Below are 16,985 nucleotides of genomic sequence, written 5' to 3'. Positions count from 1 at the left end.
CTTAGGTTATTTCCATACCTTGGCTACTGTGGGTAATGCTGCATGAATAGGGGAGTGCAGGTAACTCATCAATATATTGATTTTAATTATTTTGGATATATACCCAGAAGTAGGTATTTGCTACATCATATAGTACGTCTACTTTTAATATTGTGAGGAACCATCATACTTATTTCTAGGATGATTGAAACAGTTTATAATTTTACCAAAAGTTCACATTTTATATTAATCACATCTTTATCAACACATTATCTTCTGTTTTTGTTCTTGTTTTTTAATAGCAGCTATCCTAACTGGTATGAAGTGATATTTCATTGTGGTTTTGATTTGCACTTCTATGATTACTAGTGATATGAGCATATTTTCATATGCTTTTTGCTTTTTGCATATTATCTCTGGAGAAATGTCTATTCAAGTGCTTAGTCTATTTTTTTTTTTTTTTACCATATAATCCAGCAGTTGTCCTCTTTGGCATTTCCCAAATGACTTGAATACTTATGTTCACATGAAAACCTGAATATGAATGTTTATAGTAGCTGTATTCATAATTGCTAAAAATTGGAAGCAACCACGATATCCTTTAATACATGAATGGATAAACAAACTGGAGTAAATTGATATAAAGGAATACTGTCCAATTTTTAAAAATGAGCCATCAAGCCATGAAGACATGGAGAAAAATGCGTAGTGGCTAGTGAGAGAAGCCAATCTGAAAAGGCTACATCCTGTGTATTCTGAAAAAGGAAAAATTGGAGATGGTAAAAAGATTACCGGTTGCTGGGGGTTTGTGTCTTGGTGACATCATTACTTTCCAAGTGTTTTTTTGAAGACAAAAATGCTACCTGCAAGTTGTCATTGTATTCTGTCTTTAAAAAAAATTAATTTGGCTCTCTCCCAAAAATATTTCTGAAGTCAAAACTGATTGAAAATTCAACCCTTAAGAATCTGTTTATTTTTCTAAGTGTTCATTGAAAAGTAATATAGTTACTGAAACAATGCATTCTCTTCTAAAATTTTGTTAAAGCTTATTGAAATATAATATGTAATAAAACCATATGGTAGCATTAATCTTATTTTGTTATATATCAGTGCTATTTGGATTCAACATACTACAACCCAAAAAGAAAAACAAAATTTGCCTATTTTTTTTTCTAATTTTCCATAGTCCTAAGAAAATAGTGATATTTGGCACAGTAGTTTCTTAAATTTGTATTTGAATTTAGGTTATATGGCCAAAAAGAAAAGATCAAGGGGGTAAAAAAAAATGCCTCCTGTCAAGAAACAGAAAAAACAATTCTGTTTTGTTTTGTTTTGTTTTGCATTTAGTATCCACAGATGATAACTTTAGATGCATTTTCAGTTGTTATGGCACAGTTGCTTGGAATTAATCTGGGATTAACATACGATGAGATCTACAATTGTTACTGCCCAGGAACTACATGCATAATGAATCCTGAAGCAATGTAAGATTTTATTTTTATCAAATCTGTGTCTTCTTTTGGGAATTGTTTGTAGTAGTCACTGATGTATAATCTCTTGCAATACAACTTGAGTAAGAATATTTTTATTAAATACATAAGGTGCTTGTTTAAACTTATTTAAAGTGGAGTATTTCATATTGTAGAAAATGTGCTTAATATTTCTACATTCAATGTTACACAGAAAGTGAATGTTGATGATTACTTTCTGGGGGTTTACCACACTCTTGAGGTGAAATTCATTCAACTAACAATATTATGTAATAATCATCACAGTAATCACTGTGTTGCAGGGATTGTATTAGTCTTACAAATGGTTAACAAGATAGATATGTCTTAAATATCTTAGTCTATCAGGGTCTAAAAATTAAAAATTAGGCACAAGAATAAACAAAGAATAAACTAAGCTTATGCCAAGAAGGAAATAAATAGGGAATACATTTGAAGAAGAAACTTTCTGATAAAGGAAAGTTTTCCTGACGAAACAGTTATGAGGGAAATTAATCTGGTCATGTAAAGAGCTTGTTGAAAACTTTTCAGGGCCAGCAAATGAAGTGATATTCGAATAGCAAGTAGATTGAAAAGCTCAAAAGACTAGAATAAGGAAATTGGGGGAAGGATAAAAATGTAAAAGAAAATGGCTGGGACTATAAGGAAGAATGTTTTAGTCCTTGGGGAAAGAAAGTAAAATGCAATGAGACTAAAGCATAACAAGTCAGGGAAATAAGTCAGGTGGTGATTCAGGAATGTATGAAAGAGCCTGATTATGTAATCATAATGCAAGAGTTGGAGTTTTATCATAAATGTTAACAAAACACATTTTAAATTGATTTATGCAGTATGGATAGTAAAATTACCTTAAAATGAATATAAAATATATCAGAGGGAACAACTATATAGTAATATTTTGGAGATGATTCTTATTAATACAATATATTAAGATTGAGAGGGAAAAAGATATGAAGAATTATTTGTAGGCTTTTAAATATCACAATTATTAACAGATATTGAAAAGGGCAATTATTTAGGAAAAGAGAAGTCTTAAGGGCAGTTTATGTTAACTTGGGGATTCTGAGTCATCAGAGTTAAATACACAGTTATACAGGTTCTGATCTCAGAGGACAAGGAATTTGGAATGTGTGAGCCATCAATTTATTGATGGAAGTTAAAACCATGAACAGAATATTTTGAAAGAAGTTGAAAGAGTGATAAGAGAGAGGTGCCTTAAGATTTAGCTTTGTGTCCTTTCGTATTTACAGGCTGAGTAATTGAGGAAAACCAGTGATATGTAGTGAGAAAGGAAAGAAGAAAATATTAGAACAAGAACCAAAATGGACTGGAGTTTTACCTAGGGAAGAATATGTTGTAAGAATAAGGGAGAGGATGGAAATCAAATGGTAAAAAGTATCAGCATGGTATTTTAGCCTCCCACAAAATGGTATTTTATTCTCTCAAAAATACAGAGTGAAACTTGGAAAATAAACAAAAAAATAAAAGCACAAGTTTCCCAAATTGAAATGCACCAAAAATACCACAAGGTATTTCTCTCCAAATAACTGGATATGAGGATCACCTAAAGGTGCACAGAGGAGAGACTGTTCCCTCTTCTTGGAACACATCTGTGAGAGGTGGCATTCAGAGAGATGCCTCTCCAGGGACACAAGAGTTGGTTGGTGCCATTTCCCTCACCTGTCCCTCAGCATAAATGCAGAGACACCTGCTGAGTTGGGGGGGGGGGTAACCTGAATGGACACTGGCCATTTAGTCTGCTTGCTTCAAATCTCATGTCCCTGTGCTCTCGTGTGACTGCCCTTCACGGTAAATCTTCATCCATCCCAACATAGCCAGACCTTCCCCCAGAAGACCAGCACAGTCTCCCACCATAGCACACCCCTAAAGGTTGGAGTTTTAAAAGTCAGCAGCTTGGCTGGGATAGAGCTGCACTGTGCGGCTCCAGCCAAGCAAGCAACCCAGAGACAGTGTGAAGACAGCAACCTGAAAAATGCCTGGGACATAGCGGGGGAAATTATTCACTCTTCTGAGAGTCCTTCCCTGAGAGCAGCAGCATGGAGACCCCTCTCTGAGGACAGAGGAGCTGCCTGGTGCCATTTCCCTCTTCTGTCTCTCACCAGCTTCAATAAACAGCACAGCTCCAATACTGTCTGCCTAACCTGCAAGTCCCACCCTCCTGTGCTCTGCTGCTACTGCTTTTCTCAAGCAGTGAGAAAAGCTACTGCTTTTCTCAAGGGTGCCTAAGAACCAGTGCAGCAGGCCCCTTCCCCAGAACACCAGCAGAAACACCTGCATGCACCACATCTCCCAAACACAGTTCTACAAGGCTTCAGTTCTAGTGGAAGTAGCCTCAAGTCTCATTTAACAAGCTGACTAGAGCACACTTAGTTAAAACTCACCAGTCTGGTCAGGGTCCAAACACTCCCCACTATAGGCTAGGAAACCTTTTGCAGAGGATTGGCCTGAAGGATAGAGCAACCAAAACACAGCAGCACAGTGCACACAGAACACACCAGAGACATTCCCTGAAGTGCCAGCTCTTGGGCACTATATGACCTTTTCTTCATAAAGCCATTACTTTCAGGAGCAGGAAGCATAACAGGTTTCTCTAACACACAGAAGAAGAGACTTAGACAAAATAACAAGACAGAGGAATTCATCCCAAAAAATAGAACAAGAAAGGTCACAGCCAGAGATCTAGGAGAAATTATCTCTCTCTTTATCTATCTATCTATCTATCTATCTATCTATAATATGCTTGATGGAGAATTTAAAGCATCAATTATAAGCATACTCGCTGGGCTTGAGAAAAGAATGGATGATATCAGGGAAGCCCTTACCACAGAGAGAAAAGAATTTTAAAAAATCAGAAATAAAAAATGGAATAACTGAAATTCAAAACAGATTGGATGTAATGACTACAAGGATGGACAAAGTAGAGGAATGAGTAAGTGATACAGAATATAAAATAATGGACAAGAATGAAGCTGAACAAGAAGGAGAAGGCTTATTTGAGGAAATAAAAGCTGAAAACTTTCCTAATCTGGGGAAGAAAACTTCCCTAATCTGGAATCCAAATCCAGGACGTACAGAGAACTCCCATCAAAATCAACAAAAGCAGGCTAACACCAAGACATATTGTAGTTAAATTTGCAAAATATAGTGATAAAGAAGACATCCTAAAAGCAGCAAGGCAAAAGAAGTCCCTAACTTACAATGGAAGACACATAACTCTAGCTGCAGATCTCTCCTCAGAAACATGGCAAACTAGAAGGGAGTGTCATGATATATTTAATGAGCTGAATGAGAAAAATCTGTAGCCAAGAATACTCCATCCATCAAGGCTATAATTCATAATAAAGAGTTTCCCAGACAAACAAAAACTAAAGGACTTGTGACCACTCATCCAGCCCTGCAAGAAATATCAAAGGGGACTCTTCAAGTGGGAAGGAAAGACAAAAAGGTACAAAGACTGGAAAGGAGCAGAGAAAATCTCCAGAACTAATGACAAAACAAGTAATAAAAAGGCACTAAATATATATTTTTCAATAATTACTCTGAATGTGAATGGACTAAATGCTATAATCACAAAACATAGGGTATCAGACTGGATAAAAAACAAGATCCATCTATATGCTGTCTGCAAGAGACTCATTTTGGACCTAAGGACACCTGCAGACTGAAAGTGAATGGCTAGAAAACCATTTGTCATGCAAATGGAAGTCAAAAGAAAGCTGGAGTAGCAATATCAGACAAACTACATTTTAAATCAAAGACTGTAACAAGGGATGAACAAGGGCATTGTATCATAATAAAGGGAACTATCCAACAAGGTCTAATAATAGTAAATAGTAAATCTCATGCTCCCAACATGAAAGCACTCAATCAATAAAAATAGCAAACATAGATGAATCCATTGATAATAATACAATAATAGTAGAGGAATTTAACACTCCACTTATACTGATGGGCAGATCATCTAAGCAGAAAATCAACAGAGAAACAATGGCTTTGAATGACACAATGGGCTAGATGGACTTAACAGATATATTCAGAATATTTCATCCCAAAGCAGCAGAATACACATTCTTTTTGAGTCCACATGGGACATTCTCTGGAATAGATCACATACTAAGTCACAAATCAGGCTTAACAAATATTAAAAGAATGACATCATACCATACATATTTTCTGATCACCATGCTATGAAACTTGAAGTCAACCATAATAAAAAATTTGGAAAGACTACAAATACACGAAGGCTAAAGAACATCTTACTAAAGAATGAATGGGTCAACCAGGAAATCAAAGAACAAATTAAAAAATACATGGAAACAATGAAAATGAAAACACAACAGTCCAAAAAATTTTAGATGTAGCACCAGTGGTCCTAAGAGGGAAGTATATGGCAATGAAGGCCTACCTCTGGAAGTAAGAAAAATCTCAAGTAATAATCTCAAATCTTATCCTTATACTTAAAGGAGCTAAAGAAAAAATAACAAATTAAGCCTAAAGCCAGCAGAAGGAAGAAAACAGTAACGATTAGAACAGACATAAATGATACAGAAACCTAAAAAAAATAGAACAGATGATGAAATCAGGAGCTGGTTCCTTGAAATAATTTAAAAAAATGATAAATCCCTAGCCAGACTTATCAAGAAGAAAAGACTCAAATAAATAGAATCACAAATGAGAGAGTAGAAATAACAGCCAAGACCACAGAGAAACAAATTTATAAAAGAATATTATGAAAAATTATATGCCAACAAATTGGACAACCTGGAAGAAATGTATAAACTTTTAGAAACATATAAACTACAACTGAAACAGGAAGAAGTAGAAAACTTGACATGATTAGCAGCAAAGAAATGGAATCAGTATTAAAAAATCTCAGGACAAACAAAAGTCCAGGGCCAGATGGCTTCACAGGTAAATTCTATCAGACATCTAAAGAAGATTAATACCTACTCTTGCAAACCATTCCAAGATATAAAAAACAAAGGAAAATTTACAAACTCATTTCAGCAGGCCAGCATTAACTTGAATCAAAAACCTGACAAAAGACTCCAGTATAAAGGAGATTTACAGGCCAATATTGAAATGAAATGGATAAAAAAAAATTCTCATAAGGTACTAGCAAACTGAATGATAGTACATTAAAAGAATCATTCACCATGATCAAGTGGGATTTATTCCTGGGCTACAAGGGTGGTTCATACTTGCAAATCAGTCAACATGATACACCATATTAATAAAAGGATAAGAAACATATGACCATATATGAAAAACCCATTGCTAATATCCTCATTAAGGGAAACCTGAGAGCTTTTCCTGTAAGGTCAGGAACAAGATGGGGATGTTCACTCTCACCATTGTTATTTAACATAGTACTGGAAGTCCTAGCCTCAGCAATCAGACAACAAAACATAATAAAAGTCAAGGAAGAAGTCCAACTTTCACTATTTACAGATGGCATGATAATCTATATGGAAAACACAAAAGACTCCACCAAAAATTGCCAGAACTGATAAATGAATTGAATAAGTGGCAGGATACAAAATCAACATAGAGAAATCTGTTGCATTTCTATACACCAGTAATAAAGTAGCAGGAAGAGAAATCAAGCAATCAATCCCATTTACAACTGCACCAAAAATCCTAAGATAACTTAGAATAAACTTAACCAAGGAGGGAAAATATCTGTACTCTGAAAACTTTTGTAAAACACCGATGAAAGAAATTGAAGATGACACAAGGAAATGGAAGATCACTCCATGCTCATGGATTGAAAGAACAAATATTGTTAATATGTTTATATTACCCAAAGCAATCTACAATTTTAATTCAATCCCTATCAAAATACCAACAGCATTTTTCACAGAGCTAGAACAAACAATCCTGAAATTTGTATGGAACCTCAAAAGACTCCAAACAGACAAGAATCTTGAAGAAGAAAAGCAAAGCTGGAACTATCACAATTTTGGACTTCAAGTTATGTTACACTCCTGTAGGGATTAAGACAGTATGGTACTGGTACAGAAAAAGAATCAGAGATCAGGAGAACAGAATAGAAAACCCAGCAATGGACCCAAAATTATATGGTCAACTAATTTTTGATAAAGCATGAAAGAATATCCAATGGAAAACAGACAGTCTCTTCAACAAATGGTGTTGGGAAAACTGGACAGCAATATGCAGAAGAATGAAACTGCACCACTTTCTTACACCAGACACAAAAATAAATTCAAAATGGATAAGGGGCCTAAACGTTAGACAGGAAACCATCAGAATCCTAGAGGGCAACACAGGCAGCAACCTCTTTGACATCAGCTGTAGCAACTTCTTATTAGATGTGTCTCCTGAGACAAGGGGAACAAAAGCAAAAATGAAATATTAGGACTTCATCCAGATAAAAATCTTCTGCACAGGAAGGAGCACTCAATAAAAGTAAAAGACAATGTTTGGAATGGGAGAAGATATTTGCAAATGACATATCTGATGAAGAGTTAGTATCCAAAATCTATAAAGAACTTACTAAGCTCAACACCCAAAAAGCAAATAATCCAGTTAAACAATGGGAAGAAGTCATGAATAGATCTTTTTCCAAAGAAGACATAAGATGGCTAACAGACACAAGAAAAGAATCATCTGAGAAATGCAAATCAAAACTACAATGAGATACCACCTCACACCAGTCAGAATGGCTGACGTTAACAACCCAGGAAGCAACAGGTATTAATAAGGATGAGGAGAAAGTCCCACTGTTGGTGGGACTGAAAACTGGTGCAGCCACTCCGGAAAACAGTATGGACCTTCCTCAAAAATTAAAAATAGAACTACCATGTGATCCAGCAATTGTACTACTGGGTATTTACCCATAGGATACAAAAGACTGATTTGGATAAAAAAGAAGAGTGGTCAACATGGTGGAAACCTACAGATAACACAATGACACTAAATCCATATCTTTCAATAATAATGGACGAAATACTCTGATGTAAATGGTGTAAATGCTCCAATCAAAAGACATAGGGTATCAGAATGGATAAAAAAAAAATGGATTAAAAAAAAAAACAAGATCCATCTATATGCTGTCTACAAGAGACCCATTTTAGACCTGAGGATACCTTCAGATTGAAAGTGAGGGGATGGAGAACCATCTATCATGCTGCTGGAAGTCAAAAGAAATCTGGAATAGCCATACTAATAACAGACAAACTGGATTTTAAACTAAAGGTTGTAACAAGAGATGAAGAAGGGCATTATATCACAATTACAGTGTCTATCCATCAAGAAGAGATAACGATTATAAATGTTTATGCACCTAATTTGAAAGTACCCAAATATATACATCAATCACAAACATAAGCAATCTTATTGATAAGAAAACAATAATTGCAGGTGATGTTAATATTCCACTTACAACAATGGACAGATCATCTAGGCAGGGAATCAATAAAGAAACAATGGCCCTGAATGATACACTGGACTAGATGGACTTGACAGATAAATTCAGAACTTTTCTTCCAGAAGTAGCAGAATACACATTCTTCTCGAGTGCACATGGAACATTCTCTAAGATCACATACTGGATCACAAGACTGATTTCAAGGGATACATGCATACCCTGATGTTTCTAGCAGCATTCTAGACAAATTATGAAAAGAGCCCAAATATCCATTGGTTGATGAATGGATAAATATGTGAGATATCTATATCTATATCTATATATATATAGATATAGATAGATAGATAGATATATTAGAATATTACCCAGCCATAAAAAAGAATGAGATCTTTCCATTTCCAATGATATGGATGGACCTCGAGAGTATAATGCTAAGCAAAATAAGTCAGTCAGAGAAAGACAAATTCCATATGATTTCCTTCATGTGGAATTTGAGAAATAAAACAGATGAATATGGAGAAAAAAAAGACAAAGCAGAAGAAAGACTCTTAAGTATAGAGACTATAGAGAACAAACTGAGGGTTGTTGAATGGGAGGTTGGGCTAAATGGGTGATAGGTATTATGGAGGGCACTTGTGATGAGCACTGGGTGTTGCATGTAAGTGATGAATCATTAAATTCTATATCAGAAACCAATAATACACTACATGTTAACTAACTGGAATTTAAATAAAATTTTAAATTTTAAAAAACTGAAAAAAAAATACATGTAATTATTGACTCTCAACTGGATCTTTTTGCTATAAAGTGCCAATATTTTACGAAGGGTAAATTTGGATGACATCTGAAGATTAGATATTAGTAATGCATACTTATTTCCTGATTTTGAAAGGTTTTAGAATTAATATCTGTGTAATAATTGTACATTAAAATATTTAGAGTTACTAGGATTGTGTTTGACAACTTATTCCTCATTGTCCCAGGAAAAAATTTATTCTTTTGGATGATTTTTGTGTCATTTCTCTATATTTTAGATTGTTACAAAATCAAATAAAAAATCATTATATATTACATATAGAAGCACAGAAATATTAAAATATGTAACAAAATAAAAAGAATATAAGGTTTATACATTTTTTGTAATCAATGTTGAGATATTTTAATTGATCAATTTTGTTATCAAAGTAGAAATGCTTGTGATTTTTCACTAATATTTTCAATTATATTTCTTCAGTTTTCTACATAAATTTTCTATTATGTTTCATTTTCTTATAATTAGTGCTTGTAATAATGATTATAATTGTGATGTTGGAAATCATAATGAAAGTAATAATAGGACATGTGTAAAGAAAGATTTTTGTGTGGCAAGCATTGTTTGTGTTTTAATATATTCTAACTCATGTCACCTTAACTTCCTCTACATGTTCTATTATATTGAATTACCAAAGAAATAAACTTATTGCTGTTATTTATAACTTGTATTAACAATAAAAACACTCTTCCTTCCTTCTTGGCTCTTTGGTAAGTGAAATATTGCAGAATTTATAGTACTTTTCAGTAATTCATAGAGTGTTACTTTGATACTGATTTTATTCCATTTATCTGAGGAATATGATTTATTTTTAGACATTCCCATGGTGTAAAGTATTTTAGCAGTTGCAGCATGGATGAATTTAAGCACAAGGTTTCACAGCCTGAATTTGAATGTCTTCAGAATAAAACAGTTTCAGAAGTGGTTCGCCAAGGAAGAACTGCAATTTGTGGTAATAAAATTGTGGAACCACCAGAACAGTGTGATTGTGGTCTTCCAGAGGTTAGTGACAAACATTAATAATTTATCTAAAGATTTGTTTTTGTGTTTCTCATGTAGTTTTATAAATATAGATGTGATATAGGAGGACTTTCTTTGAAATGCTGAACCATTTTATTAAACATCTAAGATACGGAGGTATGGGGCTTTTGATAACTGACATCCTGAATTTGAAGCATTTGAAGAGTTTAAGTGAGGGGTAAGTATAGCATGGATTAAAGAGGTAGATTTTCTTTATTATGTAACCATTAATAGCAATACCCACCTTTCTGTATCATAAACATTATTAACATCTATACTATAATCATTACCTTAATCATGTCCTGAATTCCTCCAGAGAGACTGCATTGGTTCATTAAGTTCTTACTGTATGTTGTTGTTTACCTCCTCATCTCCTGATTTCTGTCCTTGCATCTGGGATAACTTTATTTATTTTAACTTAACTTCAAAGAATTGGGTTAATAATCCTTGGTTTGTTACTGTTATATTTAAGTATTTGCCATTACCTTTTTTTTTCTTTCAGTTCTTGGTAAGATAGTGAATCTGCATTTTATTATGCCTGTCTTTATATTGCATGTTGATTTTTTGGAATGTCCCATATTTGGTTGAAAAAATGTAAACTTTTGAATTGTTAGATACTAAATTCTATGTAACTTGATTACATCATAATTTTTAAGTGATTGCTTCAAATCTTCTGTATGAATTGTATTTGCCTGAAGTCTTGGCACTTGAGAGATAATATTTATGTTTTCAACTATGCAGTTGGATTTGCCTAATTCTTACTATAGGCTATTCAATTTATGCTTTCTGTGTTTTGAAGCTTTTTTGATATGGTAGAGAATTATGGTGGAGATTGTTATATCTTCCTGGAAATTTAACTTTTATTTTCAAATACGGAATCTCTTTATTCCAGTGTTGCTTTCTGTTTTAAAGTCTATTTAGTCTGACATATCTGTATATCTATGGACACACTAGCTTCTCTTAATTAGCATTTCTATGATATTTCTGTATTCTCATTTACTTTTCCTGTACTGTTAAGTTCAAGATCTACATTGGGTTTTAATTTATTATCCAATCTGTCTTTTATCAGATTATCCTCTTAAACATTTTTGTGATTAATTTTTGCATATTTTTAATTAACTAAAGTCTATAATTTATTCAGATTTCTTTCTTTTTTTTTGTTCAAGTTTGTTGGTTTATTTATTTATTTATAGAGGGAGGGGAAGAGAGAGAAGGAGAGAGAGATCCTAAACAGGCTCTGCACCTGTCAGTATGGAGCCTGACTCAAACTCACGAACCATGAGATCATGACCTGAGCCAAAATCAAGTCAGATGCTTAACCAATTGAGCCACCTAGGCATCCCCAGGTTTCTTTTCTTTATACTGAATAGCCTCTTTCTGTGCCAGGATCTTCTCTAGTATACCTCATTACATTTAGGTGTTATGACTCCTTACAGTCCTCTGTACTGCATATTTTTTATAACTTTAGTTGCCCCAAATTTCCATATTTTTATGTTCATTTTGCCACATTTGTTTTTTAATTAAATTTTTGTTCATTTCTTTTCATCTGTGTGTTTTTCTTTCTTCCTCTATTTAAGCAATTTAGTGGATATATACTTTTTATTTTCCTTTACTGATTATTCTTGCATTTTTGCTATACATATTTAAGTTTTAACCATATCTAGGCCACTTTCAAAATAATGGGGTTTACAATTTACAACCCAATTAACTTACATAACATTTTTATAAATATTGCATTTCTGTCACCTCTGTGCTTTACATTAGAAAATTCCTTATAACTTTTATTCTGAAAATATTTGCTTTATTTTACCTATCATTTCTTTTGGCTGTTAGGGTTTTTTGCATGTCAAAGTTTCACTGTGAAGAATTTTATTTAAATTATATTCTCTTTCTTAAAATACACATTAGTATTTTTTAGTTCTCCTTAAAGGAAGTTCTCTGCCCACTTTAATGATAAGTATTTATGTGATATATAATTGTGATATATAATACACATGAAATATATGCATGAAAGATGAACAAAGTGTGTAATGGATATATACTTAAAAAGCATCTGAATAATTTGCACTCAGGCCTTATCAACTAAGTTTGATCAAACTTCATGGTATCAGTTGTAACCTCTCCTCTTTCATTTCTGATTTTATTATGAAACTTCTTTTTCTGTTTCTTGGTGAGTCTAACTAAAACTTTGTCAATATTTTTAATCTTTTAAAAGAATTGACTCCTGGTTTCATTGATCTTTTAGATTGGGATTTCAGTCTCCATTTAATTTATTAACATCTGATTTTTGTTATTTCCTTTTTTCTACTAACTTTGTTTGTTCTTCTTTTTCTAGTTCCTATAGGTATAAAATTAAGTTGTTTAATTTTTTTTTTTGTTTTTTGAGGTAGGCCTGTATTGCTATGTACTTTCCACTTGGAAATGCTTTTACTGCATCCCATAGACTTTTTTTTTAATGTTGCATTTAAATTTCATTCATCTCAAGGTATATTTTGAGTTTTAAAAAATTTCTTTATTGACTTATTTGTTATGCACTATCATACTATTTTACCACCATATACTGAATTTTTAATTTTTCTAGTTTTCTTTTTGTAATTGATCTCTTGTTTCATACCTTTGTCAGAAAAGATTTTTGATATGATTTTAGTCTTCTTAAAAGTACTGAGACTTCTTTTGTGGCCAACACATGATCTAAAATGGAGAATGTTCCATGTGCACTTGAGAAAAATGTGTATTCTTGCTGCTTTTGGATGGAATGCTCTGTATATGTCTATTAATTTATCTGGTCAAATGTGTTTTCTTTTATTAGAAAAATAAAGTAGTAATAATTCTAAAATTTCGTAAGTCTATGGTAATATATTTTTAAAAGTGTGTGAAATTGTTTTTTTCCTCTCCAAATGTTTATGTAAACTCCCATTAGTTAACATGCTTCAGTAGTAGAATGTAGTGATTCCTCACTTACATATAAGGCCCAGGAGTCATCACAAGTGCCCACCTTAATAGTCATCACCCATTTAACCCATTCCCCACTCTCCTCCCCTCCAGCAATCCTTAGTTTGTTCTCTATAGTTAAGAGTCTGTTAATGGATTTGCCTCTTTCTTCTTTCCCCTCTATGTTTATCTACTTTATTTTTTAAGTTCGACATGTGAGTGAAATCATTGGAGTGCATGTATCCATTTCTCAGTACCATAATGGACTGTGCTGCAATGCTCAGGAGAGAGGAAAGGGCAGGCCAATTATCATCAGTTCACTGCCACACCTTAACCAACATATATAGCTTTCATTCTATTTGGATGAAACCCTATATCCTTGCTCTATTTATTTTTGAAGGAAGGTGCCAAAGGTGTTGGGTCAATGCTAATCCAAATGCATTATGTCGGATAGGGAATTGAGGCCCTCTTGTCTTCCTTTTACTTGTCCACAGTAAAGCACAAGAGTTGCCAGGAATAGTCCATTGTCATGGCCCAAGTATTTAAGTACCATGCGTCTTCTTTAGGTCAGTAGTGAGAATTTCTCCCAAGGGAAGACTATTGATGTTCTCATTAGATTCCCTCTGGCTTAATATCCAGATCTACATGAACCTATGGCTCAGACTTCAATTATTGGTTGTTTTATTTATCTTCTGGCCCTTGACTTACATGGAATTTTGTTTGGACTTTGCCAATGCATCCATTCTGGAGACCTTATTGCCCAGTTCATGAATAGTTTCCAGAGACTGTTCCTAGACACAAGAGGAAAATGAGTTGTCTCTGATAGTCTGGTTGCACTAGAATGGTTTTAAGTGAACTGATTTGGGTGACTATTTCATCATCTGAGAACTTAGTCTTTATTAAAAATCTAGGACAGAGTCACAGTGCACCTAAGGGAAGAGGTAGCTTGACCCACTGGATTTCAAGGTATTTATTGGAGAATGGAGATTCATTATGGATAGGCCAGTTTTATTATGGCTGTAAAGACCTACTGCAATAAGCCCCAAGAGGTTTTCACATTCCCATTCTTCATGTGCATGCCATTAGCCAGAGTGGTCATTGACCAACTGTACTTAGAGAATGAGGTTAGTTCTTTTTTTTTTTTTAAATTTTTTTAAAGATTTATTTATTGTTGAGAGACAAAGAAAGACAGAGCATGAGCAGGGGAGGGGCAGAGAGGGAAAGAGGGAGACATAGAATCTGAAGCAGGCTCCAGGCTCTGAGCTGTCAGCACAGAGCCCTATGTGGGGCTTGAACTCATATGCCACGAGATCATGACCTGAGCCGAAATCGGACACTTAACTGACTGAGCCACCCAGGCGCCCCGAGAATGAGGTTAGTTCTTGAGTGACAATGACTTACTAGCCTTCAAATCTAGCAAAACTAGCATAGATCTCTAATATTGTAATTGGATGAGGTAGCTGTAATGATTTTATCAGGTTTTTGCCCAAGTATATCTAATTTCTTTCCTTTCTCTTGCATTGTCAGAACATAACTCAGTAAATGTTGGAGTGATTAACTGCTCTTAGTCACCATGAATTTTACTATCTATAACTCTGGCCGCCATCAGAAAGAAAGTAGATTCACTTTCTTGATAGTGTAGGTGAGTGAACAACAACCATAATAACATTTTTTTAATTTTTTTAGTATTATAAGACCATCATTCCCCACTGACAGAACTTATCGGGAGTCTCAACAATGATAGTCAAAAACCATTTGTCCCATTGTCACTAAAGATGTCAGTACCCAATTCTGCTTCTGTCTGCCATACCTAGCCAAATGATCCATAGAACCCATCTTTGTGTCTAGAAAGGCATTGTGACCTTGTCTTTGGTTTTAAACAAAAAGATTTGTGTTGTGTCTAGGTGGTCTTCATTATATTTATTTATATTTGTTTTTCTTCTGACTTGCTGATGTTTTTTGGAAGTGAGTGATGATATACTTAATTAGATGTGGAAAAAAAGATATAGAACATTTACATTACCATAGTTTCCCATACCTCCTTAAGTAAATCCTATAAGAATCCAAATTTCTGATTTCTGTCATAGCTCATTATTTTTGTCCCCTATTGAAATTCATATGAATGAATCATAGATTATGGATATTTTTTGATTCTGGAACATTTGCTTTATATATTTTTGATATTCATCCATATGATTGAATGTATCTGTAGTTCATTTGCATTTGTTATAGAGTAGTATTTCTTTGTATGGATATTACTTGGAGTGTTTGTCCATCAAATTATTAACAAACATTTAGATTGTTTTTGTTTGGGACTATTATAAAAAAAGCTCCTAAAATATTCATATCCAAATCTTGCTTGGACTTATGGTTTCATTTCTCTTGGGTAAATATATAGGAGTGGAATTGCTGAGTTACATGGTAGGTGATTAACTATTAAGTCTATAACAACATGTCAAACTTCTTTCCCAAATATTGTAATATTTTATATTCCAACCATCTGTGTATGAGAGTTGTAATTTTTCCTTATCATCATCAACTTTTGTTATTGCCAGTCTTTTTCATTTTAGTCATTTGAATTTGTGCTGGTATCTCATTGTGTTTTTAATTTATGTTTCCTCTATGAATAATTATACTGGACAGTGTTTCATATGATTACGGGACTTTCATATGCCTCTTTTTTAAAGTGTCTGTTCAAACATTTTGTACATATTTATAAGGTTATTTGCTTTTTTATTATGTAGTTAGAGAAATTCTTTTTTTTAAATAATGTTTACTTAATTTTAAGAAAGAGAAAGAGAGAGTGAGTGAGGGGCAGAGACAGGGAGACACAGAATCTGAAGCAGGTTCTAGGCTCTGAACTGTCAACACAGAGCCTGATGTAGGGCTTGAACTCACAACCAGGAGATCATGACCTGAGCCAAAGTTGGATGCTTAGGCAACTGAGCCACCCTGGCACCCCTAGAAATTCTTAATATAAACTATATGCAAGTCTTTTGCCAGATTTTCTCCCAGTATGTGGCTTGGTTTTGTGTTTTCTTAAAGATATCTTTCAAAAAGTCAAATTTTTAATTGGGTGAAGTTCAGTTTATCTTTTTTTTTTCTTTTATGTGTTATGCTACTTGCGCCCTATCTATCCCATGGTTGTGAAGCTTTCTCATAAATGTTCTAGAAGTTTATTGATTTTAGCTTTTATATGTATATCTATGATCCGTTTTGAGAAATGTTTGTAAGTTAAGAATCAGGATATATTTTTTCTATATGTATACCCAATTGTTCCAGGACCATTTGTTGAATAGCTATACTTTTCTTGGCACCTGTATTG

General features: G+C 33.7%; 1 protein-coding gene across 6 annotated transcripts in view; it reads left to right on the top strand.

Moving 5' to 3' along the window:
• The window catches only part of LOC123588620 (A disintegrin and metallopeptidase domain 3-like), a 151,853-nt gene that overhangs the window by 61,140 nt on the left and 73,728 nt on the right, over positions 1-16,985 (top strand). For all 6 annotated transcript variants that reach the window (XM_045459806.1, XM_045459802.1, XM_045459804.1 and 3 more), the window contains 2 exons: positions 1,327-1,463; positions 10,525-10,711. In XM_045459806.1, coding sequence (XP_045315762.1) covers positions 1,327-1,463; positions 10,525-10,711 — 324 coding nt within the window. The remainder of the gene's footprint in view (positions 1-1,326; positions 1,464-10,524; positions 10,712-16,985) is intronic.

Source organism: Leopardus geoffroyi, chromosome B1 (assembly GCF_018350155.1).
Source record: "Leopardus geoffroyi isolate Oge1 chromosome B1, O.geoffroyi_Oge1_pat1.0, whole genome shotgun sequence".
In the NCBI taxonomy this organism is placed as follows: Eukaryota; Metazoa; Chordata; class Mammalia; order Carnivora; family Felidae; genus Leopardus; species Leopardus geoffroyi.
The sequence above is the reverse complement of the archived record's forward strand: the minus strand, read 5'-3'. Positions and strand labels throughout refer to the sequence as shown.